The sequence below is a fragment of the Tursiops truncatus genome, chromosome 17, assembly GCF_011762595.2.
Source record: "Tursiops truncatus isolate mTurTru1 chromosome 17, mTurTru1.mat.Y, whole genome shotgun sequence".
Taxonomy (NCBI): domain Eukaryota; kingdom Metazoa; phylum Chordata; class Mammalia; order Artiodactyla; family Delphinidae; genus Tursiops; species Tursiops truncatus.
Genome location: NC_047050.1, coordinates 23,652,839 through 23,679,105, shown reverse-complemented (window position 1 = coordinate 23,679,105; position 26,267 = coordinate 23,652,839). Strand labels below are relative to the sequence as shown.

General features: G+C 42.1%; 1 protein-coding gene across 5 annotated transcripts in view; it reads left to right on the top strand.

Moving 5' to 3' along the window:
- The window catches only part of ZNF704 (zinc finger protein 704), a 219,946-nt gene extending 195,142 nt beyond the window's left edge, over positions 1-24,804 (top strand). For all 5 annotated transcript variants that reach the window (XM_073794552.1, XM_073794551.1, XM_073794553.1 and 2 more), the window contains 4 exons: positions 844-1,111; positions 3,287-3,391; positions 10,997-11,094; positions 11,807-24,804. In XM_073794552.1, the coding sequence (XP_073650653.1) occupies positions 844-1,111; positions 3,287-3,391; positions 10,997-11,094; positions 11,807-11,918 (583 nt within the window). In that variant the 3' untranslated portion in view covers positions 11,919-24,804. The remainder of the gene's footprint in view (positions 1-843; positions 1,112-3,286; positions 3,392-10,996; positions 11,095-11,806) is intronic.
- The last annotated feature ends 1,463 nt before the right edge of the window (positions 24,805-26,267 follow it).

Genomic DNA, 26,267 nt, shown 5'->3' with positions numbered 1-26,267 from the left:
CCATTGTATATTCTTGCCTCCTTTGTCGCAGGTTAATTGACCACAAGTGTGTGAGTCTATTTCTGGACTCTCTATTCTTTTCCGTTGATCTATGTGTCTGCTTTTGTGCCAGTGCCATACTATTTTGATTACTATAGCTTTATACTGAAGTCAGGGAGCATGATTCTTCCAGCTCTGTTCTTTCTGAAGATTGTTTTAGCTATTGGGAATCTTCTGTGTTTTCATACAAATTTTAAAATTATCTGTTCTAGTTCAGTGAAAAATACCATTGGTATTTTGACAGGGATTACATTGAATCTGTAGATGGCCTTGGAGAGTGTGGTCATTTTAACAATATTAATTCTTCCAATCCAAGAACACGGTATATTTTTCCATCTGTTTGTGTTGTCTTCAATTTCTTTCATCAGTGTCATACAGTTTTTTGAGTACAGGTCTTTTACCTCTTTAAGTAGTTTATTCCTACGTATTTTGTTCTTTTTGATGTGTTCCATTATGGGTTTCTTGTCTGCCTCTCCCCCTAGACTGTATGTTCCATCAGGGCAGAGTCTATTTATGTTTTGTTCACTGTAATAGTGGGACTCTAAAAAAAGAGCCAGGACATAGTAGACTCTCAGTGAATTGTTGTTGAATAATTGATTGATTGGTTGGTTAATTGCTTTAGGAAGTTAAGGAAGGCTGCCCTGGAAGTGGACAGTTGAGTGTTGCAGGATAGGTAAGAGTTTGCCAGGCAGACAGAACAGAGGAAAAGCATTCCAGACAGAAGGACCAGCATGTGATGTGCCAGATTTCAAGGCAAGAAAATGGCTTGGGTGAGTAGGATTGTTCTGCTCTCTTTTGCATTAGGCGTGTTGGGGAGTCTGACTACAGTGATGGAGAAGAAGACTTTTACTACACTGAAATCAAGCTCAACACAGACTCGGTGGCAGACGGACTGAGCAGCCTGGCCCCGGTTTCGCCCTCCCAGTCCCTGGCTTCGCCTCCTACTTTCCCCATCCCAGATTCCAGCAGAACAGAAACTCCTTGTGCCAAAACTGAGACAAAATTGATGACACCCTTGAGCCGCTCTGCTCCCACCACCCTCTACCTCGTGCACACCGACCACGCTTACCAGGTGACTGGCAAGGGACCGTGAGAGTAATCACTTTACTCCTGACCAAAAGCAGTAGCATTCTGACTCTTTTTCTCCTTTTAAAGCCAGAATCTCGCACAGATGAAACCCTGTAGGTCCTTGGACTTTGCAGTACTGATTGAAGATCTGATCCCTGAGACGCTGTTATGAGAATTAAAATCCTTAATACTGTAAAACTCTCAGAAGGGAGCCTGGCACATGATATAAGTGCCTGTTAAATAAAAAATAAAATAAGTGAAAAGATGAGCATTGAAAAGTGCTGACACAATGCCACTTTCGTCCTGCACCCCAGTCTGGGACTTAGTGCACTCCCTTCTGAATTGGTAACTCACTCTCTCAGACTGGAGCTGTGGTTGTCAGTGTTCCCCAAACCAACAGTGTCAGCATCACCTGGAAACTTGTTAGAAATGTATATTTCTTGGGTTTGCCCCAGACCTGTGGGACCAGAAGGAGGGGTGGGGCTGAGCAGTCTGTGTTTAACAGACCTTCTAGGGGATTCTCCTTCACTCCAAAGTCTCATAAGACCTTAGAGACAAATCCTGCAAATACAGGACACGGCTAAAGCGCCTTTTCCCCCAGCAATTATGAACTCTTTTAAGTGTTGATTTAGTAAGATTTCAATACACTCAGATTTTTTAGAAAATTTTCCCATAATTATCAACCACCTTATGTAACTTTTTAGAAGAAAAATCTCCTGTACATATTTGTAATTGTGTTCTCCCACCCTTGTTTTATAAACACTTTCCATAGAACTGAATATATAACCGAATTCAATTAAATAAAAACATTAAATGGTTTTAATCATTCTTTTGTTAGGGATCTACTTTTTAGTCTATCCAGCTTTTTAATTGTCATTAGTAAATCTACAGAGGATACCTCTGTGCCAGTAGCTTTATTTTTTCCTTAGATTTCCAGAAGAGTAATTATTGAATCTTAGGCTATAACATGAACAGCTATGTATTGCCAAAATACTTTCCAGTGGTGCCAGTTACAAAACCACTGTCACTAGCAGCTGTACGTATAAAAGTAGAAAAACTAAAGCTGTAGAGGAAGAATTCAGCCATTTATGTAGTAGACTTCAACTCAAGAGCAATGGAATAGAGCTACTTATTAAATTAGTTGATGCAATAGCTTTCATTCCTGACTCTTCTTAACGGCGGTCAAAAGAATTATTCATTCCTTTGTTCTTGTTTGTCAGTGTTGCATTTAGGTCCGAAATCGTGGGCTTGAACCAACTTAATTAAATTATTTTGCTTATCTATATAATGAGAGTTGGAACACACACTAAGGGGTCTAGAAGTTCCTTCCCAAACCATATATTCACAGTATTGGGATTTTTCTGTTTACAGATATTATAAATGCTCAGCATAAAAATATTAGAAACATAAGCAAAGAAAGAAAATCCATCCTTAGTCCCAACAACAAGAAAGCCCCTTGGTTCATATTTTTGGTATGTCCTTCAAAAGTATTCTATGTGTGTATGTATACTCATTTTTTAAAAAAAATGGAATCTATTGTAGTACTGTTTTCACTGTGCTTTGTTTTTTCCACTTAATATCCCATGAACATTTTCCCACGCCAATGAGTATTCTTCAACAACATCATTTTTAATGGCTCCGTGGCTATATCATGATATATCTACCCTTTTCCCTATTATTGGACATGTGTTTCCAGTTTTGTTAAATATAATACATAGTTCTGCAATGAACATCCTTATATCCATTTCCTGAGGATAAATTCTAGAAGTGGAATAGCTAACATACAGAACGCTAAGAATTTTTATATGTATTGCCAAATTACCCTCCCAAAGTGTTGTAATTTACAACCTACCATCACTGCATAAAAAAGTGACTCCCCAACTTGATAGTGAGGAATGGTATACCACAGATGTCCTAAAATAGGTATATGTTTGTATAAGCAAATTTCTTTTCAGAAATCAGTAGTCAAAAACTTTCTCCTTTTATACCTTCATTTGCTTAGATAGATAAAAAGTTTATCTCTAGCTACTCTCTTTGACTGTGTTTAATTTCCTCCTATTATAATTTAGTCATTAATATAGCTGAGATTAGTTCTGAGGCCCTACTTTGGAAATGACAGCTTAAGACTCTGAGGTGAAATGTTCTTTCATAACAACTTCCTCTGTTTTCTATTTAACAGGCCACGCCCCCTGTGAACATTCCAGGATCGGCCAAGTTCACCCCCAATGGCAGCAGCTTCAGCATTTCTTGGCAGTCTCCTCCAGTTACCTTCACAGGCATTCCAGTAAGTAGAAAAGCAAAAAGCCAGAAATCTGGTCAAAGCCAAACGTATATTTAGAGAACAAATTGTAGAAACATGCAAGAAAAAGATGAAAATTGGAATGCCAGAAGAATGCTTTTTTTTTTTTTTAAATGATATTTGTAAACTCAGCGAGGTGTCTCGTGGTCCAGACAGGCCCAACTTCTTTGTAAAAAGGTGTTTTGACTGGAATTTTAGAAACTAAAAGACAGTTTCATCTGTTGATAAACAACTTGTTGGAAATATATCAAGATATTTTGTGTGGGTGGCGTATTTGTATGTTTCCAAAAGGCTTTATAAAATTAATAACTGAACTCAGACCCTGAACATAAAAGAAAGAGATCCTATACGTAAATGGCATTTATCATTATGAGTAACTTTATAAGATTTGACTTTGAAATTATTGTTTGTGGGTATGTCATTTTGCAAGTTCAAATAGTAAAAATTGAAATCACTTTTTTTCTTCCAAAGCCTGAATATCCCATGCTGAGGGGTAATTTGCAAATAAATGAGTGCTGAAATATGCCATCGGGTTTAAGTAGTATATAAGAATTGATTTGATATGGTAAATGATTACTGTCTGAAAACTCAGCATGAATGTGCTTGATTCTTAACTATTCATTTCAAAAGATATCGGGTCTTTTATAGCTTATCACAGAATATCCATAGACCCCCATACCGCTGATGCTCAAGGGGGTTTATAACTCCTGATAAGGTTCAGGAAAGTGGCTTATGATGATAGACATTAACCTTATTTTCTCCTCTCCACCCCTCTCCCTATGGACCTCACAAAAGCTGCTTATTGCAACCACTGGCAACTCCCAGAGGTTTCCAGCAAATACCAAGGCCTCCTGTGGAGCTGATAAAAATGAAAGTGGCTCAGTCAATTACGCTGTGCTCTGTCAATGAATATTTATTAAATTCCCTAGAGGAATAGTCAACAATAAAAAGCATCCTGCTGGCAGCAATTCGAGAATTTGTGGCTTCCAGAAAATACTCCTAGAATAGGATTTTTAAACAGGATCATGGATCTGGAATAATTATGAAAGGTGCCTCCTTCACAAAGAGTGGAAGTGCTGGTTGTTCTCAAAAAGCAAGAATACGATGAATGCCCTGTTAGTCAACATTTAAAAAGAATAGCTTAGACATGTAGGTATTAGTTTTGTTTCTGGCAGGAACAGTGATCCCCTAAGGTGGGTGTCAGAGGTAAACAGTCAGCCCTTTTGGCGACTTTTTTTTTTTTTTTTTTGGATAGACATAAAAAGACCCAGAGTGGCTCTGGACATGACATTTGAGACAACCCTTCTAAGCCAGCAAGGCAGCTACAATCACAGAACGACAGAGACCTGCTATTCTGAATTCTGTTCCTTCCCTTCTTCGATTTGAGCAGAATTTTCAAGAGCATCTCCCTAAAGCTCGTCTGGTTTAAAAACAAGTATAGTGTGTAGACAGAACAGCCCAGTTCAGACTTCCTTTCAAATTACCTCTATGACCAGCCCAAATGGAGTATTTTCCCCTTTGTTCTATTAATTAAATCATCTCCTTCTGAAGTATAGTGTGACATCACGCCGTGTGGTTGTTTTTTTTTTAAACTGGGGTATAGTTGCTTTACAATGTTGTATTCGTTTCTACTGTACAGTGAAGTGGAGTTCCCTGTGCTATACAGCAGGTTCTCATTACTTATCTATTTTATACATATTAGTGTATACATGTCAGTCCCAATCTCCCAGTTCATCCCACCACCACCCCTGCTTTCCCCCCTTGGTGTCCATACATTTGTTCTCTACGTCTGTGTCTCTATTTCTGCCTTGTAAACCGGTTCATCTCTACCATTTTTCTAGATTCCACATATATGTGTTAATATACGATGTTTGTTTTTCTCTCTCTGACATTTCACTAGTTCCATGTCCTCCAAAGTTCCTAAATGTCTTACACAGTAGGATACCAGCCAGGATACCTCCTCTTGTTAGTTTTTTTAACAGTGAAATTTTAAAACTCTTCTCTCTGTGGACACTGTGGACAGAGTCCCTCATTTTGCTATCGATTGGTTACCAGGGATGTTCTGGACTAGAGCTTTGACAGAAAGTACATAGAGTAACTGAGTTAACTAGGTATCCCACTAAAATCCTATGTGAGCTTCTAATTTATCCTTTCGCCAGAGAATTCCCAATCTATCTGGTTTTAGACTGTTTCAGCAGTTAAGCTTGCCATCGCTATCTAAAAATAAAGGTAAGGGGATGGAGGGAGCTGCCATTTTCGAAGGCTTTTGTTTAATTCTAGAAAGAAGACAAGGAGGCTTACTACTAAAAATGTTCTTCATGTTGCCCTACTCTCTATCAATGCTTTTTTTAAAAGAAAAAAAAAAACTGGCTGTTTGCTGTCCGCCCCCTTCTACAGGGGCTGGATCTCGCAACTCCACACCACCCAGGCATAGGACTGTCACATGTCCACTGGCTGGGTGCCAGCAACCATCCCTGAATTCTCCAGGGGTGCTAGTCCCGCCTCTAGAAGACAGGGAGCCAGGCTGACTCTGAGAACATGTGAATCCCCACCTCCTAAATTCGTGTAATAGGATTTTCAGACAGAACCTCTAAAAGTTTTAAATGATAAGGTACTAGTATCCGTGGTGGCTTCAACTTTATCCCAACTGAAGAACAGAGCAGTTGCCATTTTATTAAATCCTCATTAAAGAACACATTTCTTGTTGTACTCCAAAGCAAGTACTCTGAGGTTGTCAACCCCATTTAAGGTTTCCTTTTCTCCCATGTCTTTGAGACCTGGTATTGAAGAGGGGATGCTTTTGTATGCTTCCTAGAAAGTAGAAATAATCTCCTTCTGCGAAATCCCAAGGTTTGAAGAATTTTATTTATTCATTTGCCTACACTGGACTTCCTGAATTTGGGGCTTTAATAAGTTCCCTGGGTAAGACCTCTTCCCAGAGGTGTATAGCCCAGAAGGTCGATCTGCATATTCACCAATGGAATGTTTCAGTCTTTACTAGCCCAAGGCTATGGACCTAGGGGTAGGGAGAAGACCATGGTTAATTACTGCTTTCTTTGACCTGTTTTCCCCCAATGACCCCTAATTATCTCCATTTCTTTCCCTCTCTTTTCATGGCAGAAAGCTGAGAGCTCTTGGCCCTTGTGTGTTAGTCTACCATAATAGACTGGGTGGCTTAAGCATCCCACATTTATTTTCTCACAATTCTGGAGGCCAAAAGTCTCAGATCAGTGTGCTAGCTGATTCAGTTCTTGGTGAGGGCTCTCCTGCTGCCTTGTCAGGGGCCAACTTTTTGATATGTCCTCACATGGCCTTTTCTTTTGGGGGGTAGGGAGACAGAGAGAGAGCCCTTTGGTGTCTCTTCTTCTAAGGGCACTAATCCTATTGGATCAGGGTCCCACCCTTTGGACCTCATTTGTCTTTAATTACTTCCTTAGAGACCCCATCTCCAAATACAACCACACTGAGAATTAGGGCTTCAACATGTGAAGGGGGGTGGAGCGGACACAAAATCCAGTCCGTAATAGGCCCCATGCAAGCAAATAGGAGCTAATCAACCTGCTATCCAAGGGCCATTCCAAGAGGCTTCAGGCCAGAAAGACAGTCTCCAGACCTAAAATAGTAGTGCTTAATTGTTAGCTCTTTAGCTGGTTTGTTTTTTATTAACACTTTGATGGAGGGTTCAGAATATTATGTTAGAAGAGATTAAAAGCAAGACAAGGGGCTCTTTTTCTTTTTTTTCCCCATTTGGGAGATAGAACATCACAAAGAAAAGAAATTTCTCCAACATCGTTACAGAAGGACACAACCTCTGTATTACTGCTCTGGTGTGAGGCAAGTCCTGACTGGGATTTACAAGCCGTGACCTCTAGCCGGTCACAGGACCTCTTTCAAGCAATGCCCTCGACTCAGCTCTACGACAACCACCTTGTATCGTTGTATTGTTGAACACAGTGCCCGGCACTGGCTGACATTATGTTGTACTTCCTAGTGTTGTTATCTGTGACATGTCTCATTACTGTAAAACCGGGGGCAGAGAAAGTGGATTCTCCCTATCTGGGGTTGACTCATATAACACAAATATACTCAACATATGGGAAAAATTAGCCACGATTTTTGCAGACTATGATTTAGAATTCCTTAAACTCTTCTGAGGTCACACCTAATCAGGAGACAAATTACAGGCATATAGCGCATTTTAGTTATTTAGAAATAATACCATACAGCACTCTCTCTAAGTGTATTATATGCCTTATAAACCATGTCCCCAAATAGAACTTAAAAATGGTTAAGATGTAAAACAAATAACTCTGGAATGTGGAGGCCAGTGGGAGAAAGAGCCGAATCATGTTTTCCAGGGCTTTATTCCAGGGCACACAATACTGCCATCAGTTACGAGGCAGGATGGAAGAGAGAAAAAGCAGGGCTTTGACACCATTCAGAACCAAGTTCCAAGGTCGGCTGGTGTCAGACAGCCCATATTCAAATCCCGGGTCCGCCATTTACTTTTTGCGTGGCCTCAGCAACTTCCTTAACTTCTCCATTTCCTCATCCATAAAGTGGAAGTGAGGGCTTCCCTGGTGGCGCAGTGGTTGAGGGTCCGCCTGCCGATGCAGGGGACGCGGGTTCGTGCCCCGCTCCGGGAAGATCCCACATGCCGCGGAGCGGCTGGGCCCGTGAGCCATGGCCGCTGAGCCTGCGCGTCCGGAGCCTGTGCTCCGCAACGGGAGAGGCCACAGCAGTGAGAGGCCCGCGTACTGCAAAAAAAAAAAAAAATATCCAGGAAAGCTCCCGATCAATAGCCGGAGGATATTGATCCTCCCACAGAACTAAGCCGTACGCTGGTGTGTGAACAGGGTCCTGGCTTCCACTATGCTGCAGCCTGTAGAAACCCAGGTCTGTTGTAGAACGGGAGGGGCTGCCATCAGACAGGACTAGACACGAAACACGTGTGCCCTCAACTCCAGACTTAAGAAAGCCGTTAGCAGAAATGAAGAAGGTAGAGAAGGGTTCTTCCTGCAGTGGGTCCAAACCTGCCCCTTATTCCTCCCCTAAACCTATGAGGTCACCAGTTTTCTAATTTCAGTTAAGTGGCACCCTCATCCCTCCAGCCTCTCAGGCCAGGACCTAGGAGGCATCCTTGATTCATCGAAAGATTTGTCCTCTTATTTTCTGTCCTATATCCCATCTATCAGCAAGTCCCGGACTCTGCCTCTACAGGATACGAATCCAGCCCCTTATCTCCACCACTGCCACACTCTCATCTAAATCACCAGTACGTTTTTCTCCTGAAACAGTGCAAAAGGCTCTTAAGCGGTCCTCGGGGTTCCTGTCCAGGCTCTTGCTAACCCATTCTCCAGGGAGCCAGAACGATCTTTGTAAAGTGTTAACCAGATGTCTCACTTTCTTAAAACGCTCCACTGGCTTCCTTTGCACTTAGAATCACCTTCAAATTCCTCATCACAGCTCCAAGACATGACCTGAACCCACCACCTCCCGTCCTCCCGCCTTCCTCCTGCCTCCCACGCATTGTCTCCCGGCCCCACTGGCACTCTGCACCTGGGAGGCCTTGGCCCTTGCCCGCCCCCTTTCCCCGGAGTGCTCTGTAGATCAAAGGTAACTTCCCCAAGAAGCCTTCCCTCACCACCCTGAACAAATATGTCCTCTCCTTCCATCACGCTTGGCCTGGTAGCCTATTTTATTTTCTTCAGGCACTTACCACTAAAATGCCCTTACTTGTTTTTGTAGTTATTGTCTATCTCCCCACTAGAATGTACACTCCATGAGGGCAGAGACTTTGTCTTGTTCAGTGCTGTATCCCCACAATCTAGAACAGTGCCTGGGGCATAGTAAGTATTTAATAAATATTTGTTGAATGAAGAGCATTTTATAATCTCATATCACCCCACACAAAATTGACATATGCAACCTTAGAACCTTCCACGTTATCCCTGGCTGATGGAAACAGTGTCACTGTCGTGTCACCTAAACATTTCCAGTTCTCTGACTGAATAAAGAGGTACTCTTGGGATTCTACAAGTTCTACAATAATTTTTAGAACAAAAATTTTTTTCATTGTCCTGAGCACTTAAAAACAAGTCATATGAGGATATTCTAGATCATCTACAGTGGTAGTAAACTCTGAAGCGTTCACGCCCTCTACTGTGCTAATATGCATCCTGGTCCCGATGGGATGGGGGATGCGAGTGGGAGGTGGGGATTCTGCTTCTGGAAGAACCCACATCAAATGCAGACACTGAACTCCAAAGCTTTGGTTTTTAAAAAATTATGTATGTCACTCACCTCTGCTGGCCCTCAATCCACCTAACTTTAGCAAAAAGTAAAGACCAATGGTACAGAATAAATGAGACTCATGGCAATAATGGTTTAAAATGTTAGGGTTTTTTTTTCTTACGTGTTTAATTTTTTTTTAATTAATGACTAGGAAAATAACACTTATGTACATTCCTTTACATTGAAAGAAAATAGAAAATACTGGTCCCTGTACTAGAGAAAATCATTTCTATGGAATGTTCCCATGACTGTTGGTTGGTACTGGTATTTCTGTGGTCATGTTGGCTTCTAAGTGATTAAGTTGATCAATTTATTAGATGTTTGCTCTTTTGTATATGGCAATATTGTATATTTACTTGAAACATCATTTATCTTTTGTTATAAAATTAGTTTTGTGTAGCTTTTGAGAATCCCATTTGCTGGGAAGATATTTAGTGCTAGGTGAGCACGTGATACAAAGAGAGTAAGTGAGAAATGCAAGAGGAATGGAGAACAAAGGGGACCCTCCCATCATTATGACTGAGAGGTGGGGCATAAGGGGGTTAAACACATGCTCTGGCATCAGGGAGAACTCACTGCAGCCCTGGCCATTGCAAGTTCCATGGCCTGGGGCAAGTTATTTAACCTCCCTGTGCTTGGTTTCCTCGTCTATAAAATAGGAACAGTGAGTACTTATCAGGTGGAGTAGATGTAAAAGTAAAGCTGTTGTCAGTGACCCTGGCACATAGTGGATGCTCACTAAGTACTGCAAGGTTGACATTCATTCTTGATTTGCTCGGGATCTTTGCTTCTTGCCATTATCCCTGTTCAGACCCCAGAGTTTGCTATATGGACGTCTTATGCAAGAAGCCATTTATTTACTGGCTGCGAATGATCTAACTGAATAAACAGAAGGCGGAGATCCACATTGTGTGTTGCCACTGACTAGCTGTATAATCTCAGAGAATTCTCTTAACTTCTTTTCTTCTTTAAAAGAGAGACGGATGAGGCTTGGAATAGGAATTTGCTTTAAGGTTTAAAATATTCAAGTGAAAATGGGCAACTGGGAATGCAGAGATGTTGTGAAGTCATGAAGATTTGTAAAGTATTCATTGTTGCTGGGTCTTTTCTGTTGGGGGATGCCTTTAAATTCCACCATGAGCATCACCCCATCCATTTTAACATGTGGTCTCTGTGAAGGAAGCACAGCCTCTCCGTGTCTGATGGTTGGGTACCCCTGCCCACGTGGCAAAGGCTAACGAAATGCATGGTGAGGAGAGCCTGCCCTGTTAACTTTGTTTTCCATGTGCTTACTAGGTGTCACCAACCCACAGTCACCCAGTGGGCACAGGAGAGCAGAGACAGCACACTCACACCGTCTTGTCCTCCCCACCCAGAGGGACGGTCAGCCTAAGGTATGACTGCTTGAAACCCCACAATGCCTCCTCTCCAGGGAATTAGCTGAAAAATAGAACAGCGAGGAAAAGAGAAACCAGAGATACAATCTTCATAAAATTCCCCTGAAATGGATGAAACACCCTTTCTTTTGTTCCCATGGTTTTCCCCATCTATTAACTCTTGATAAAGATTTGTTATTTTTCTGGGGTCACAGTTTACAGTAAATTTTCTTGCAGAATAGGTAATGCTGATTACAGGGTCTCTTTAAAGCCGTGTTGCATTAATGTCTGTATGAAATGAAGTACAAAATACGAGTTTTTAATCCAGATCAAGGAGGTCCTCGCCAGGATTCCCTTAACCAGAAGACTAGAAATTTGAGAAGCAAGAGAGCATTTGAAAGTACATATTTAAAAACTTGAAAGAATTATGCTCTCTACTGGTATTTCTTATATTTACTTATTTAATTCAGTGTTATGAAGATGCCCAAATGGACATGTCTACAAATGGACAAATAGAAGCTGAAGAGTACTGGAAGTACTATAAGTAGCAAATTTTAACAGTTCGGTGTCGTGGCTGTGAAAACATCCCACACAGGTTAACGGCTGAACCTAGAGAGACCCCCTACTATGTTTCCTAACTTTTTCTAGATTTTTCCAGGGATTTTGAGCCCCGCAAAGGATGCCCATTGAATCCCTCACACTGAATACTGTTTCCTGGCCTGTCTTACAGGAAGCCCCGGGGAGAGGGCAAGAAGTGCCGGAAGGTGTACGGCATGGAGAACCGTGACATGTGGTGCACGGCCTGCCGCTGGAAGAAGGCCTGCCAGCGGTTCATTGACTAATGCACAGACCCCTGATCGTCGCCCAGACACTCCTGCCCTTGACTTGTGCTGAGGGTGTTGGAAAGCGCTTTTCCTTCTGAATAAAACACACTTGAAACCCAGGGAAAGCACTTCCGGGAACCTTGGTGAAATCACAGCAAAAAACAAAAAAAGGTCACCACCCTCACTGTTCTTGCTGAGAACCCAGCCGAGAGCAGCTGTAACTACTTTTTTCCTTAAAAAATCAACTTTTTTTTTTTTTTTGCTGTATGTCTAGCTCTGAAAACTATGGACTTCTGTAGCAGTCAAACCAACCAAGCCCATTTTTCCTGGAAAGGAGGCCTATTTTGATAACCTTTCTGGATAATGCCGTTTCTGAGGTTTTTTGGTGTTTTTTTTTGACACTTAAAAAAAAAAGCTACATGTTATCCAGTAGCATTTGTACAAAGAGCGATACCTGTTTTCATTGTGAATAGTCTTTTGCCTGTTCTCCATCGGACTTCTGGGAGCAGTACACATCACGATGTGTTGCCAGGAAACGGCAGCACTCTGGGTATCTTTTCTATGTCTTTTTTTGTTTGTTTGTTTTGTTTTAAAGAATGGCCCCAAACGGAACCACGGTAGAGCCGTTAGCTTGAAGGGCCCAGGAGGGCATAAGCTTGAAAAGAGACTGACAATGGACATCACCAGCAGACTTCAGCCCCAGCTGAGTTCAGGACATCCCGCTGTCACTGTTGGGAAACGTCTGGGAGTCTTCCTCGGAAGCCTTCCCTGAGGGGTGGCCTGGCCCACTCTCTCCCGGCCACAATGCACTCAAGACCTGGCACGCATTGCCATCTGGGTAAGCCTCAAAGCTTCCTTCAGGGATGCGACGCCAACCACAGCTCGGATCTCTTCATCACTGCTTATCTGACAGTTGTTGCCAGGTCAGTGGCTCATCAGGCCTTCCTTCCCTCAAAACGCCACCACTGACTGTTTTCAGAAAAGGTAGAGAACTCCAGACCATCCCGGCGGGCGTGCTTTATTCACACAGCAGAGCACAGCCTCCACGTACCTATGTGTTCAGAAAGTTATGTGAGGTCAGCATCCATTCTGAGTGCACTTTTATAGGTTTTATGCTTTAGCATGTCTGGGAGATGGGTTAATGAACAATATAAAGATTATATGGGGAAAAGGAAGGTCCAAACCTTTATTTTTCTTATCAAAATATTGGAGCTATTCATTAAGAATTTGCTCAGAAGGGAAGATACAGAACACCAAAAGGAAAATGCGTGTTGGTATAGGAATCTCTCAATTTAATAGGACCAGGGCTTGCACTGTGTTCCATTTATTAGACTTTCTAGCGTGGTATTTGTTTGTTTGTCTGTCTTGGTGGTAGTGGTGCGGGGACAGGGGAGTAGTTGTCAAGCCCTATGAATAAGCTCATTCTCTGTCTACCCTACTCTTGATTGCCCTGCTAAAGTTATTCCTCCTATACCTATGCAAAGAAGTAAGAGCACCTTATAGGATGCACTGTGTCGGGACGGGGGCCTAGGATTAGCCATAGGAATGTTAAATGAAATTGCACAGAGCAAAGTTTAATATATTTAGAGATTGTACATATGCTTTTTTGGAAAGAGTAGAAAGAAGTCATCTAGTCATAAGAACTGTCCTCTTTTTTTTTTTAATAAGCAAGGGAAAAAGAAGGAGGTTCTACAGTGTAACATCTGCAATCTGTGCATTCGTATATTTTGGCGATTTTATTTTTTAAACTCTCACGTGACATTTGAAGCATTATTCCTTGAAAGAGATCCTGTTTCCCTCCTTCATTTATTTTTTTCTTTAAAAACGCTTATTTTAAGAGCAGAGAAAGAGCTTCATTTAATATCACATCGTGATTACCGATCAATACAGCACCAGCTATAATGTATGTTTGAGCACTAAAAGTCAGCCAGGAAAGGGTTTTTTAAGTGCAGAAACGTATTTGCATCCTCTACCCCAGCCTGTCTTTTCTCCTCCCTGGTGTCTTGTAGCTTCACCCACAAGCGTCTCTGCTGGGAGGTGATGCTCTGGCCTGGTCCAGATGGCCCTGCACTGTGGCTGGATTGCCCAGTGGCCACAGTGAGTCCAAGGCTGGTCAGCCATTTCAGCAGGCTCACCGTGGACTTCAGTGATGGTTGAGGTGCAGTAGTGGAGCAGAGGGTTTTCTCTTCAGCAAAGTTCCATGGCCCTTGATCCTTGGATTAAGTCACTAATCAAAAGAGGTTAAAGTGACGAGGGGCTCAATCCATCCCCTACTCCCCGAACTTTGGGACACAAGGAGGGAGAGATGGAGGCTGTGGAGCAGTCCTAGAGTGAGGCTCTGTGGCTCTGACCCCAGAGGTACAGCCCATGACTAGTGCTAGGCTCTGGCCTGGTTGCCTGGGTATTAGCCAATGCACCGATACAAGCAAAGGGTAGAACTGGATGCAGCTTCCTTGGGATTTCTTCTCCTTTCTAAAGCCTTCTTCACACACACTCTCTGCATCTCACACTCATGCGGGGCTCCTTTCTGCTGGCCAGCCCGGGGCTCTCTGTGTCCTCTTTTCTAGCTCTGAGGTGGGCACAGACCCTCAGTACTTTCTGCACACAGACACTGATTCCCTGTACCAAGGCATGTAATGACTAAGGAACTACCAGGCTTCACCTGCCTGGCCTTGAAGAAAAGGGATGAAACTTCTTTTAAGCCACCCAGAAAGCTACAAATTGCAATATAAAGCACTGATTATAAATGCTAAAATTAAAAAAAAATGTAGAGCTATTTTGTTACATTTTGGAACTAAATGAAGTGCAAAGTTAAGTCCAAGATTTGTTTTATGCCTCCTCTTTTTTTTTTTAAAGATTTTCTGATGTGGACCATTTTTAAAGTCTTTATTTAATTTGTTCAGTATTGCTTCTGTTTTATGTTTTGGTTTTTTGGCCCCAAGGCATGTGGGATTTTAGCTCCCCAACCAGGGATTGAAGCCACACCCCCTGCATTGGAAGGCAAAGTCTTTCTTAACCACTGGACCACCAGGGAAGTCCCTGTTTTATGCCTTCTCTGTGGTACCACGTTCTTTTCTGTGTTCATTTGGCAGGGGGAGGGGAGTATGGGTGGGAAGGGAAGCCCCAGGGCATGTGGCTGCTTAACCGAAGCCTCACCCATCACGGGCACCTGTCTGTGCAAAAGGAACGGCAACGCAGTGGGTTCTGGTCCCAGAGTCTTTCTGAAGAAGGCATGTGGTAGCCTTTGACTTTTCTCTCCCCGTTACCCTTTCCTGTTTCTCATCTCTCTCCAAAGAAGGCATTTCCTGGTGATGGACAGGCTTCTCCAGATAGCTGCACAGCAGAGAACAGTCATTTTAAGCCTTAGTTCTTCCCAGAGAACGTGCAACCAGTTTATGGGAGGCAGTGTGACAACCGGGAGGAAACACCCGGGTAGCAAGTGGGTGGGGAGCCACAGAGGAGATACAGGAGGGCTGTGGACACCTGGCTCGGGCTCCCCATCCTAGAGCCGATCAGCTGGTGGTGACTGTCCCTGGGCACCTCCGAGGGAGCTGCCAGGTTCCCGCTCTGGGAGCAGCTGATTGAAGCAAGGAGAGAGCTCCTTTGCGGGAAGCACTCAGGCCAGGGATGCAGGACTGCTGTGCGCATCTCGGGTGGGCACAGACTGCTCTCCTCCTCACTTGCTGGGAAGTTTCCTCCCTTGTTTGGCAAAAGCCAGTGTCAGGAAGAGGGCAGTGGGCAAGAATGTGCATGCCTGTCAGCAGCTCTGTGCACCAACAGGGTGGGTGCCCTTTATGAGACGATTCTTTGTCCAGACATAACTGTGTTGCAGATGAAAACTTTCAATACGATGTGTGTTACAGTTCTTGGGCTTTCCAACAAAACTTTTACAAAAATAGTTACGTGTATGTTGCAAAAGATTTCTGAAACTGACATGCCCTCTATCAAATTTCAAGATCACTTAAGTTGAAGTCCACTGTCGCCGGTGTCACACTTAGCCACACTTGAAAGCAGCCCTGGGTTCTGAATTAGCCGGCACTGCTAAAACCCATTTCCGCCTTCGTCCGACTTCAATAGAAAAGGAAAGCGCAGCATTCACTTGTGAATGGTTAGAGAAAAGTGACAGAACCTGTACATATGGGAGAGAATACCTTGAGAATAGTAGCAAAATACTGTAAAAAATATTCTTTTCCTCAGGGAAAACTAAAGGGTATGTGAAAAATAGATCTGGAGGATCCTAAGACTAGAAAGGTTTTTATGATCTCCAGCATCTTTTCTAGTCAGAACAGTTTTTGTTTGTTTGTTTGTCTTTTAATGAACGTGATACCATTTCAAGGCAAATTGCCATGAACTGGACAGTACCGACTTTTTGAGGTGTGGAGGAATGCTCTTTGAAGCAGAACAGTTTCTTTGTTTCTTAGACCTGCGTTCTAAGGCTGACATCTGAACCACAGCACAGTCCCTGGTGGGTTTTTACAGACTCATGTCAAGGCTGTTTGTGAATGTCATTATGAATATGACACCTTGGTGTTCCCTTTTATAATCAGCCGGTTGGATGACCGGTTATTAGCTGTACACAGAATTCTATAGGTGAGGGACGTGAAGGACGTGCATTTTACTTTAACAGCAGGTTAAGGAGCAAACTTCCGTGGACTTTTGTGGACAAGGTGCTGCTTTTTCTCATGACCCTGTAGAATTTCTGTCAACCACATCAACTGTAGCTCTGACCTGTACGAACGCAGGGAAGAATTTGTGCATACAAATGAGTAGAAACAGAGCACGATTCATGAATATGGATGAGGATGTGAATCATTTTGGAGAAAGCGCTGGGCACACGGGTCAACTGGAAATTTCATTTCTCTAAGAAAATAACCCAACCAGCAGCATACACGCTTTCCCTGTTCCCCATACCTGTGGGAATTCCTCCAGAGTGGAACTGCTTCCTTGTGTCTTTTGCATTGTAACTAGTCAAACCGAAAGTCAGTACATAAAAACGAGCTTAGCACTTTTAGGCACCAATTGTATCACTAAGTCATGCACACCACTAGAGCAAGAAAGTGTAAAATGCATTTAAAACCGACGGGTTTGCTTATTTTGACTGACTTTGAAAAAGTCCAGATCCAATCAATGATATACATGCTTTAAAAGGTGTATCTATCATAGGACCAGAAATCAAAATGGGAATTTTACTTTTGGTCCTGTTTTTGTAAATAGTTCCTTTTTTTTTTTTTTAAGACAATCTCATGTTTTATAACTTTTCTTGTGAGTCTGAGAATCACAATGGTAATGTGTTATGTCAAAATGTAATCTTAAATACCATAATAATTATAACGTAATGTTCCAAATAAGACAAGAAATATACTGCATAGGCTTCTACAATTCTGAGAGATGTGACACTTTTATAAATAAGCATTAGTACTTCTCAAGTTAACAGAACTGGAAATATTTTACAAGATGCAGTGTTTTGTAATCACAAAGAACATGAACATTTTGTGGGAAATGACCTTGGTTTTATACATTGTAGCTTATTTTTTAAAATACAGTAGTTTACCAGACAGGAAGTGTTAATATTATAAGCAATTCCTGCTCTCCAAACAAAGGGCTATGCCTCTTTTAAGCAAGTGTTCTGATGCATATCTTTTCAATTAACCCTCTGCAGCAAGGGTAGAAATGCAGATCAGTTGGAAGATTATTACAAGAGAATCAAGATGGCAACAGCTACTCCTTTTATCTTTACCAGTGTGTTTTCAAAGTACTTAGGGGGGAAAAAAAAACTTTAAGAATCATCTTATGTATCTTAAATATTTAAAATGTTAATAGATATGCTTATAGGCAATGGGAGAAATGTACTTGTAAATTCTTTAGTATAAAATGATAGATTCCTGTCACAAGGACAAACTTATTCCTCAACCTAACCAGAACCACAAAGCTGCTTTTAACCGGCAAGTATCATTTGATGGAAATTTCTAAAATCATGGTGTGTAAAGCCCAAAGATAGAATTCTTAGGTGATCAGCGATGTTTAAAATAATTTTGTCCTCAGCACTAACTAAATAACTTGAAATTCCTTACCAGAACAAGTGCTTGATTTTTCACATGAAGAATTCAGACAGGCAAGTCTGAGATCAGAAAGTCACTGTATTCCCAAGAGTCGGGAAACAAGAAAGGCAGCCGTGGAGAGTTGATTAACCATACAAATAATTTTGAGCTTTGCCAAAACCATTTCATAATGCTCTACAGTTTTTTCTAGCCCACTCACTGTTAAAGCAAGAAAGCATCTTTTCTTTCTAAGATTTTGGTAATTCAAAAGCTAGACTAATTAGTCAAGTATGCAGATAGCATCAGAAGAAAAGCTGGGATAGAATGGTCGTCCCCCCGTTGGGCAGCCCCTATAAGGTGGTCAGAGGGTCACTCTGACTTTGCTTTCTAATAGGCTTTAGAATCTGCACACATGAGGACTAGAAATGCACGGAGTTAGGGGAAGATGTATACAGCCTCATCTTTGAGATGAAGCAGCCCAAATCTCTATCTTCATTCTCTTGGAATATCTCTAATGTTGGCATTAAAAGTTCCCAAGAAGTGTTTATTGCTGCATGGTTTTGAACCAAATGAGTCTTGCTTCCTATTTAAATAGAAGCTTCCTAATCCTTTCTAAGCAGATGCCTTGGAAAGAACAGGCAGATTCTGTAAATGAGCGATTCAGATCAGGCAGAAGAAGGACCCTAAAGAATGACGGAGATCATGGTGAACCAGAGGACACACACCCCCTGTAAAGGGGCATCCCAGCTCTAGACAATCAGAACCATGCAGAAATCAGGCCTGGGGCTGCTAGATCTTCTGACTTGGAAATATAATGTTACCTGACACTTAAGCTAAACTCAAATTCTTGGCCAACCGTGTGCAGACCAAAGAGAACGTGTATGTGGGCAGATGCAGCCTTTGGCCACCAGTTTCAACTGTTGGGAAAAGCAGATTTCACCTTCCAGAGCCATCAGGCCAAGTTCTTCCATCAGCCCTACAAACTCACCCATGGGTACCATCTGGGCAACTAAAATCAAAGAAGGGAAAGAGGCCAGTTCTCCCCAGAAATCATTCTCATGGAAGACTTGAAGATAAAAATACAATATCCTTAAACTAGCCTTGCCTCTGATCAAAATATACGGAAACATTATTCAGCTGTCACTCTGCCTCCTGGCGTGCCCAGGCCAGGCCCCAAAGCATGGAATGACTGTAATCCTAACTTGCTTACTGTTTTCACTGCCGTGACCACTGTGATGAGGGCTGGCAAAGAACAGCCTTGTGCCTTTGGAGAAGGCAGCCAGGAGCCCCTGCAGTTTAAGATAGCGCACATTGCCTCCTTGTGCCAAAGCCCGTCGCCAACCCTTCCACACCCTCTCCCACTCCATCCTGCCTCGTGAGTTTGCATCCCAGGATAAAAGTTCCTTTGTTTCACCTCTGACGTGGCAAAATCCTTGCTTCAGAACTGGTAGGTACTTAGGTATTTTAGAGTGTCCAGTAACCTCGAAATGGAGTTTTTCCACGTAGAAAACCTTAACACCTTTCCCTGAGGGCAAAGACAAAATGGGAATAAATGTGTCATGGAAAAAAATTAGACGTTGCTTCCTTCATTTGGATGAACTAAGTTATTTTAGACTGTGTCTTACACCAGAGTCCTGACGGTGTTGGGATAATCACTAACCCTTTCACATATAAAAGACAGTATGTCTCTTTCAGATACATGACTTCATTTGACCTTCCCTAGAACCCAGTGTAAAATAAGAATATTTAAGATTACCATCACCACCTCCAAGGCCAACCTGGTTCAAGTGGTCTTCAACCTGTGACTCGGCCCCATTACTGCCTGGAGGGAGGAGGGAAAGGGCGTGTGAAAGACCTCGCTCAGACCTCAGTCTTCCAGAATGATTCTAGACCTGAGAAGACCCAGGGACCCATGTTCTTCACCCATCCTTACAATCCAGGTACTTCAGCATAGAAATAAAGCCCACTCCTTCGCATTGTCAAATGCACACTCAATCACCCCCGAATTTATCCCTTCAGCGTACCTACCAGACCCCTATTCCCTAAATTCCAACTATCTAAGTAATTAATTATACGAGTTGATTAGCTGGTGCCATGTTCTGAGTAAAACTTTTGACTCCTTGGAAGAAAGTTATTTTGCCACTAGCATTCGACATTTGTTATCCATGTAAACTTACACTGATGCCCCCAAATTTGAAAACAGCTCAGATTTACAATTTGTAATGATCACATTGCAAACTACTGTCAGCTCAATGTTGGAAACACCCGGTAATATGGTTAGGTCAAGTTTAAATATGGATACAGTTTCAACAACATGGGCAGTGCCTGAGATTTCTGTCGTTGTGAGTGATTAAAAGGTTGACCAGTCCATGAACGTATTTCATCTTCCCCTTCTCCCATCAGCTCCCAGGTGTCACATCCTGAGTTTAGGGTAAAGTCCCTCCCAAGTTTAGTCATGGGGCCTAAACCTTTTTGGCCCATCACCTGCTTCATTAACAGGCTTTTTGATAAAAGATACTTTTATTACGTTTCGGAAGCAATACAGTACTAGAGGAAGGAGCAGTGAGCTTTCCTCCTCGGCTGGAAAAGAAGCCCGTTTTGCAGTGGTAAGCACCAATGCCATGACAGCCGCAGGACTTCAAAGGACCCAAGGTCTAGGGAAGAAGAAAGAAGCTACCACTCAAAAAAAAAACAAACTATAGATTTTTGAAAGAAGGTGGAGATGATGAATTCAACACTTAAACTGTAGTCCTTGTTTCTTAAAAATATTCTTTCCTATTGAGCACCGTCCACATAATTATTAACTGCGAGCTTCCAAAGGAAAGATCCCCTTTACTTATATTATGAAAGTGTTAAAAAATTAATTCTCAAGTCTGATTAACCGTTACATTTACATACTTACTAGGGGCAATTCTCTCAATTTTTAATTCAGAAAAATTAGCCAGGGGAGCAAGTAACAACTCCTGAAAAAGGCAAGGGCACTATCATGAAAGAACATAATTTTATTAAAAAATTAAAAAGTGGCTCATTTATGTTCTTCTGAATTCTCTTTACGTCTCCGATTAAGAGGAGAAACCAGCATTCAGAAGAAGAAATTGAGCGTTAAGGGAGAGAAAGGACAGTTCCCGTTCTAGTTACTAGTCTTGTTTTCCCATCTTGGCATCCACCTCGAATTCGCTAGTAAAATGTTACCCTCTCCTCTTTGCTTTTATCCACCCAAGCCAGAGGCCATGCTGTTATGTATGTTTGCTTCCAGAAGCGCTGGATGAAACGTTTTCGCTTCTGTGTTCCCGATTTCTCACTCTTCATTAAGGTCCAAGGGAATAAATATTACCGGGACCGGTATGTTAGGCGTAGCCTATGAGGCTATTCCCTTCCTTCCAGGAAATGCTTCCATTTGTCTGAACAGTTTTGGGTGATCATTCAGAGAGCAGGTCGGTCAGCAGGCAACCTGCCACACTCATCACAAAAGATTTGGTCAGACTAACTGATAAAGAATGACAAGGCAGATACCTAATCCTTTCACTTTGACTCAAAGCCCCCCTCCCAAGTCCCCCACCCCACCAGTCCCCTCCAGAGCAAAACCAATGGAGTGATCAGGGCAGAGGAAGAGAGCTTCACATTCATGGCTCTAGGCCCTGACCTCTGCCCAGGATTACAGAGCATGAAAATGGAATTGACCTTTATTATGTGAAAAGGTAGTGGCTCCTGCAGGGTATAATTGTTTTACGTTTATATTTATGCAAAGAGAAAACTCATCCAATCTGCTCGTGTTGTGAAGCACGTGTCTCTCACCCTGGTGGAGCCCCCTTCCCGTGTTTTGGGCACAGATGGCCAAGACAGAAAGGAAAGAGGCAGAGCTTTGGGGGCCAGTGGCTCCAGAGATGGGATTACCCCTCAGGGATATACAGTGTAGCATAATCCATAAACTACTCCCACCCAAGGGAAATTAAAAAAAAAAAAAAAAAAAAAACGGATGCATCACGGGGTGTACTTCCCTGGCGGTCCAGTGGTTAAGACTCTGCTCTTCCAATGAGACATGTGTTCGATCCCTGGTCCCCAGTTGGAGAACTAAGATCCTGTGTGCCGTGCAGTGCGGCCAAAAGAAAAAGGTGCATCACTTTGCAGATTACAAATGCTTGCTTTGCTTATGCCTTTTCCCCTACACTCTGCTAATTGGAAAGCAATGACTGTGAATTGACCAAGCCCTGTGATGATAGCAAAGCTTCTTCTTCCAAAGTATCCCGACTGTTTGGGGGAACCTCTGTGATCACTGGTAGAAAGCTTTAGAAAAGATTTAGATTTTTAGGGAAGAACTCAAGACCCCCCCCAAATATACTAATTCTGTGACTTCAATAACTGAAAATGTCCTGGGTGTAAAATAACCCAGGCGTGCGGATCATACACGTTTTTTAAAAATGCCATTAATCAGTATTTTCCTACAACATGACCTTAAATTCCTATTTTTATAATGAATGGTTGGGCGATAGTCAGCCATTGAAACATAAGCTCTCTGGAATAACCAGACACTAGTGTAGTTTCCAAAGTGTTTCATATATCAAAATCTATATACTTAGAGGAAGAACTCAGGATAAGAAAAAATCGCTAGGTCCCAAAGGGTTTGTGACTATCATCAAATACAACAGCCGAGTGGCCAGCGGTCATCTTTTTCAAACGAGGGAGCCGGGGAGTGAGAGAACCACAGTCAATACAAAACCTCTGTTGCCCTTCATCCATGATAGGGTTTAAAAACATTCTACTTTTAAGAATTAAGCCATCTTTCAAATTGTCTTCTACACCAAATCTAACCTATTAAAATGAAATTATAAAATAGCTAAAATGGGGTATTTAATGGAAATTGCTGAGAGTAGAAAGCGTTGCTTTTTAGTGCCTGCTAAACAAAAAAGAGAAAGACAGAAGCAGCAGCCCTTCCTGTACGATGCGGGTGTTAACATGACCGGCATTAACTCGGAATCGGGCACTAATTCAAAAGCAATGAGACAATGCTCTCCAATTTTTAGAGATCTTTCAAAATGCAATCTTACCACCATTTGGAGGTAAGTACTGGCTTAACAAAAGACTTTAATATTAGTGAATGAATGTAAAAAGTTACAAACTATGCATTTTCAAAGAGTAATGTTATTTTGTATCCAATCCAAGTCAGTTTTTTTCATAGAGACTTACCACAACTGAAAATTGTTCAAAACACACTTGAATGCATATCATTATGGGGTTGTAGGACTTCCATCTATATAGTTCTAACTGATGTTTTTAAAGACAGTGCATTGAAATTTCAGGCTCTAAACAAATTCAGCCATGAAGGTGAATAAAGGAGAAACGGTTTATACTTTACTTCTTCAGCAGAAATGGGAAATGTGGGCTGTTACAAAAATGGGCCCAGTTCTTTTAGAGGTGACTGTTCTAGTAACACTGGATTAACAAGCAAACAAAACTACATGAAGTTAATGAGTATTGCCTTGGATGAATATAGCATAGGTTGTGTCTATTGTGTTTTAAGTCGCGACCTAAGGGAAAAAACTATTCTCCAAAGGGTTTGGATTATATAGTTTTGAAGAACAAAACATCAAAATATTGTCCAGCAAAGCAAAATCATTGGTCTTTTTTTCAAAATTATTTGGAGATCATTACTTGTATTTTTTGGAAAGTCCATATAAAACATACACACATTTCTTCAGCCCTCTTTTAGATTTTGTATTTCCATGAAAACTTTTTCGCTAATAATTTATCTTTGCTCCTTAATCAGTACTTTCCTACATTACTCAGCATGAAAAAAATTCCTTCCTTCATCTGGCAATGTTGAAATAAAGAACTCCATTTCCCTGCCATTCCGGATCTCTTCTGTGTCCACTGAGATATTTTCTCAGCTGTTTGTATGTAAAATATGGAAAAACACACTTCTACACCTGGTACTTGTGGTTATACTGGATATGTTCGCTACCTATTTAGAAGTTATTGGGGGTGGGGATGTGTCTTTTTATATGATTTTTAGCCAAATTCAGATGTTCTGATACTACGTTTCTGAATACCTATCCGACTGTAAATACAGCCTGACGAGGTTCAGGTTAATAAACCTTTCATGTGACTGTTCTTAGCCATGCTCCTTGCCAGCTCTGGGCACCTTGTACATAGATTTGTCGAATGTTTAAATGATGTTGTTTTTCTAAATGCTGTTCTCTAAAACAACTTTTTGAATGTTTTTTGCTTTCCATTGTTTGGGACTTTGTGTGTTGGTTAAACAAAAAAATGTTTCCTAAATATTTAACACCAGGAAAACTATTTCAAATAAACTGGTGCTAATTGAAAGAGAAGAAAAAGTTCAGATGGAAGATTGACAATATAAAATGTTGACACCAGTTAAACTAAACTGCACTTTCCCAAGGGGACAGCTGGCATCTACCTGCAGTGGGCATCACGAGGACCACTGAATGTTTACAGTTTCTGTGGCCCATTTAAGCATAAAATATAGAAATGGTGCTGTCCCCCCAGAGTTGAGGATTTGCTACGTCGGTCCTATGGAAGCATTTAAGTAGAGGTAAAAGTCTGTAGTAAGAATCACTTTAGTAATAGTCTTCTGGTCTTTGGACTTTCATGTTCTGTAATGCTTAGCTGTAACAATGAATATGGTGTTGCAATCTAGTCTGACGTCATCGTTGCCCTGTATTTCCTGCGTGTATGGTTCTACCTTGGGTTGCACTGGCACGTGCCGAGCCAGAACACTGGACTTTCAGGAAGACCATTCTGACTTCTACGGTGTCCACACACATGCATTTAAATGCACTTGTAACTGGTTAATTACCATGAAGTCTGACTTCCACTTAATAAAAGTTTTTGTGTATCTGCTTCTACTTGGGGGCTGTTTATTTGAGTAAAGGATAACTAACTGGTATCCAAGAAAGGTTCACAGGGGTTAGAGGGTTTGAGGCTTTACCTACAGTTGTAAAAATAATTTAAAACCAAAGGGATATCTTCCCCATGTCAACTGCTCGCCATGAAGGCTGTTTTTAGAAACCGGTTGTAGGTACATCTCTCATCTAGAGCAGTGGTCCCCAACCTTTTTGGCACCAGGGACCGGTTTCATGGAAGACAATTTTTCCACAGACAGGGTTGCAGAGGGAGGGGGTTGGTTCAGGAGGTAATGCGAGCGATGGGGAGCGGCAGATGAAGCTTTGCTGGACCCCGCCACTCACCTCCTTCTGTGCAGCCCGGTTCCTAACAGGCCGCAGACCGGCACCGGTCCAAGGCCCAGGGATCGGAGACCCCCGGTCTAGAGTTCAGCCCTGATAATTACAACTCAAACCCATTCCCTTGGCAACGACTGCCCAGATGCATTAGCTGCTCATGCAACGCCGCTGGTCCTGTTGCCTGGGTCATGTAAACACAAGCTGGCAAACAGAGGAAAGGCAATGTCTATTCTGATGCCAAGCCAGCCTGGAGACCCTCCTCTAGGCCAAGGCCATGTCCACTAGAACTTGACCTATTCACCTGCAAAGACCAAGCATATGTATTTGTGTAGCAAGGCAGCAGGCTTTGGAGTTCAACAGTCTTGGACACAAATCCGAGTTTTGCCTCTTGCAAGATAGATAACTGGACATTTGATTTAACCTTTTTTAAGTCTTGTTTTTATATTAGGAATGATAATACAAGAGATGAAAACTAATTAGTCGGGCTTGGACAATATCCTAGTCCAATCTGCCTTAGCTGGGGTTAGGAGAGCTATGACTCATGGTCTACTGCCTGCTTCCAAGAAGTTCCTACCTCATGCGGCTATTGTGAGAATTACTTGAAATAACATGTCGTCACTCACAGAGAAGAATTCCCCAAATGGAAGCCAAAATACTCAAATACTGGAATTCTCAGAGATCCAGGATGAGTGCTTTCAAACTCATGAGCGCCTTCAGAATTTTTTCAATTTCTTAAGCAGATTCTTTAAGATAAAAATGTCCGGCCTTAGTAAGTAGCTTACATACTACATCTGAATGATTTCTTGGTTACACCATTATTTCATCAATTAATAGACTGGGCAGTGGAGACAGTTTCACAGCCCAGCCTATTCAAGAACTAGAAGATTGTGCAGTTGGACACCCGCTGCTTTCTTCCACGCCAACCCCAGCCCCAGCCCATCTCCCCATCATTGAACATCTGTGATTCCCTTGTATTCGGCACAGGGTCCCTGAGCCCTTTGACCTTTCCTGAGATGCAGTGGGATGGGAGATAGGACTTGCTTTGCTCCTACAGCACAGTGCCAGGCGATGTGCCGGATGCTTCCATGTGATCATATCATTTACGCTCACAGCAGCTCTGTGTGGGG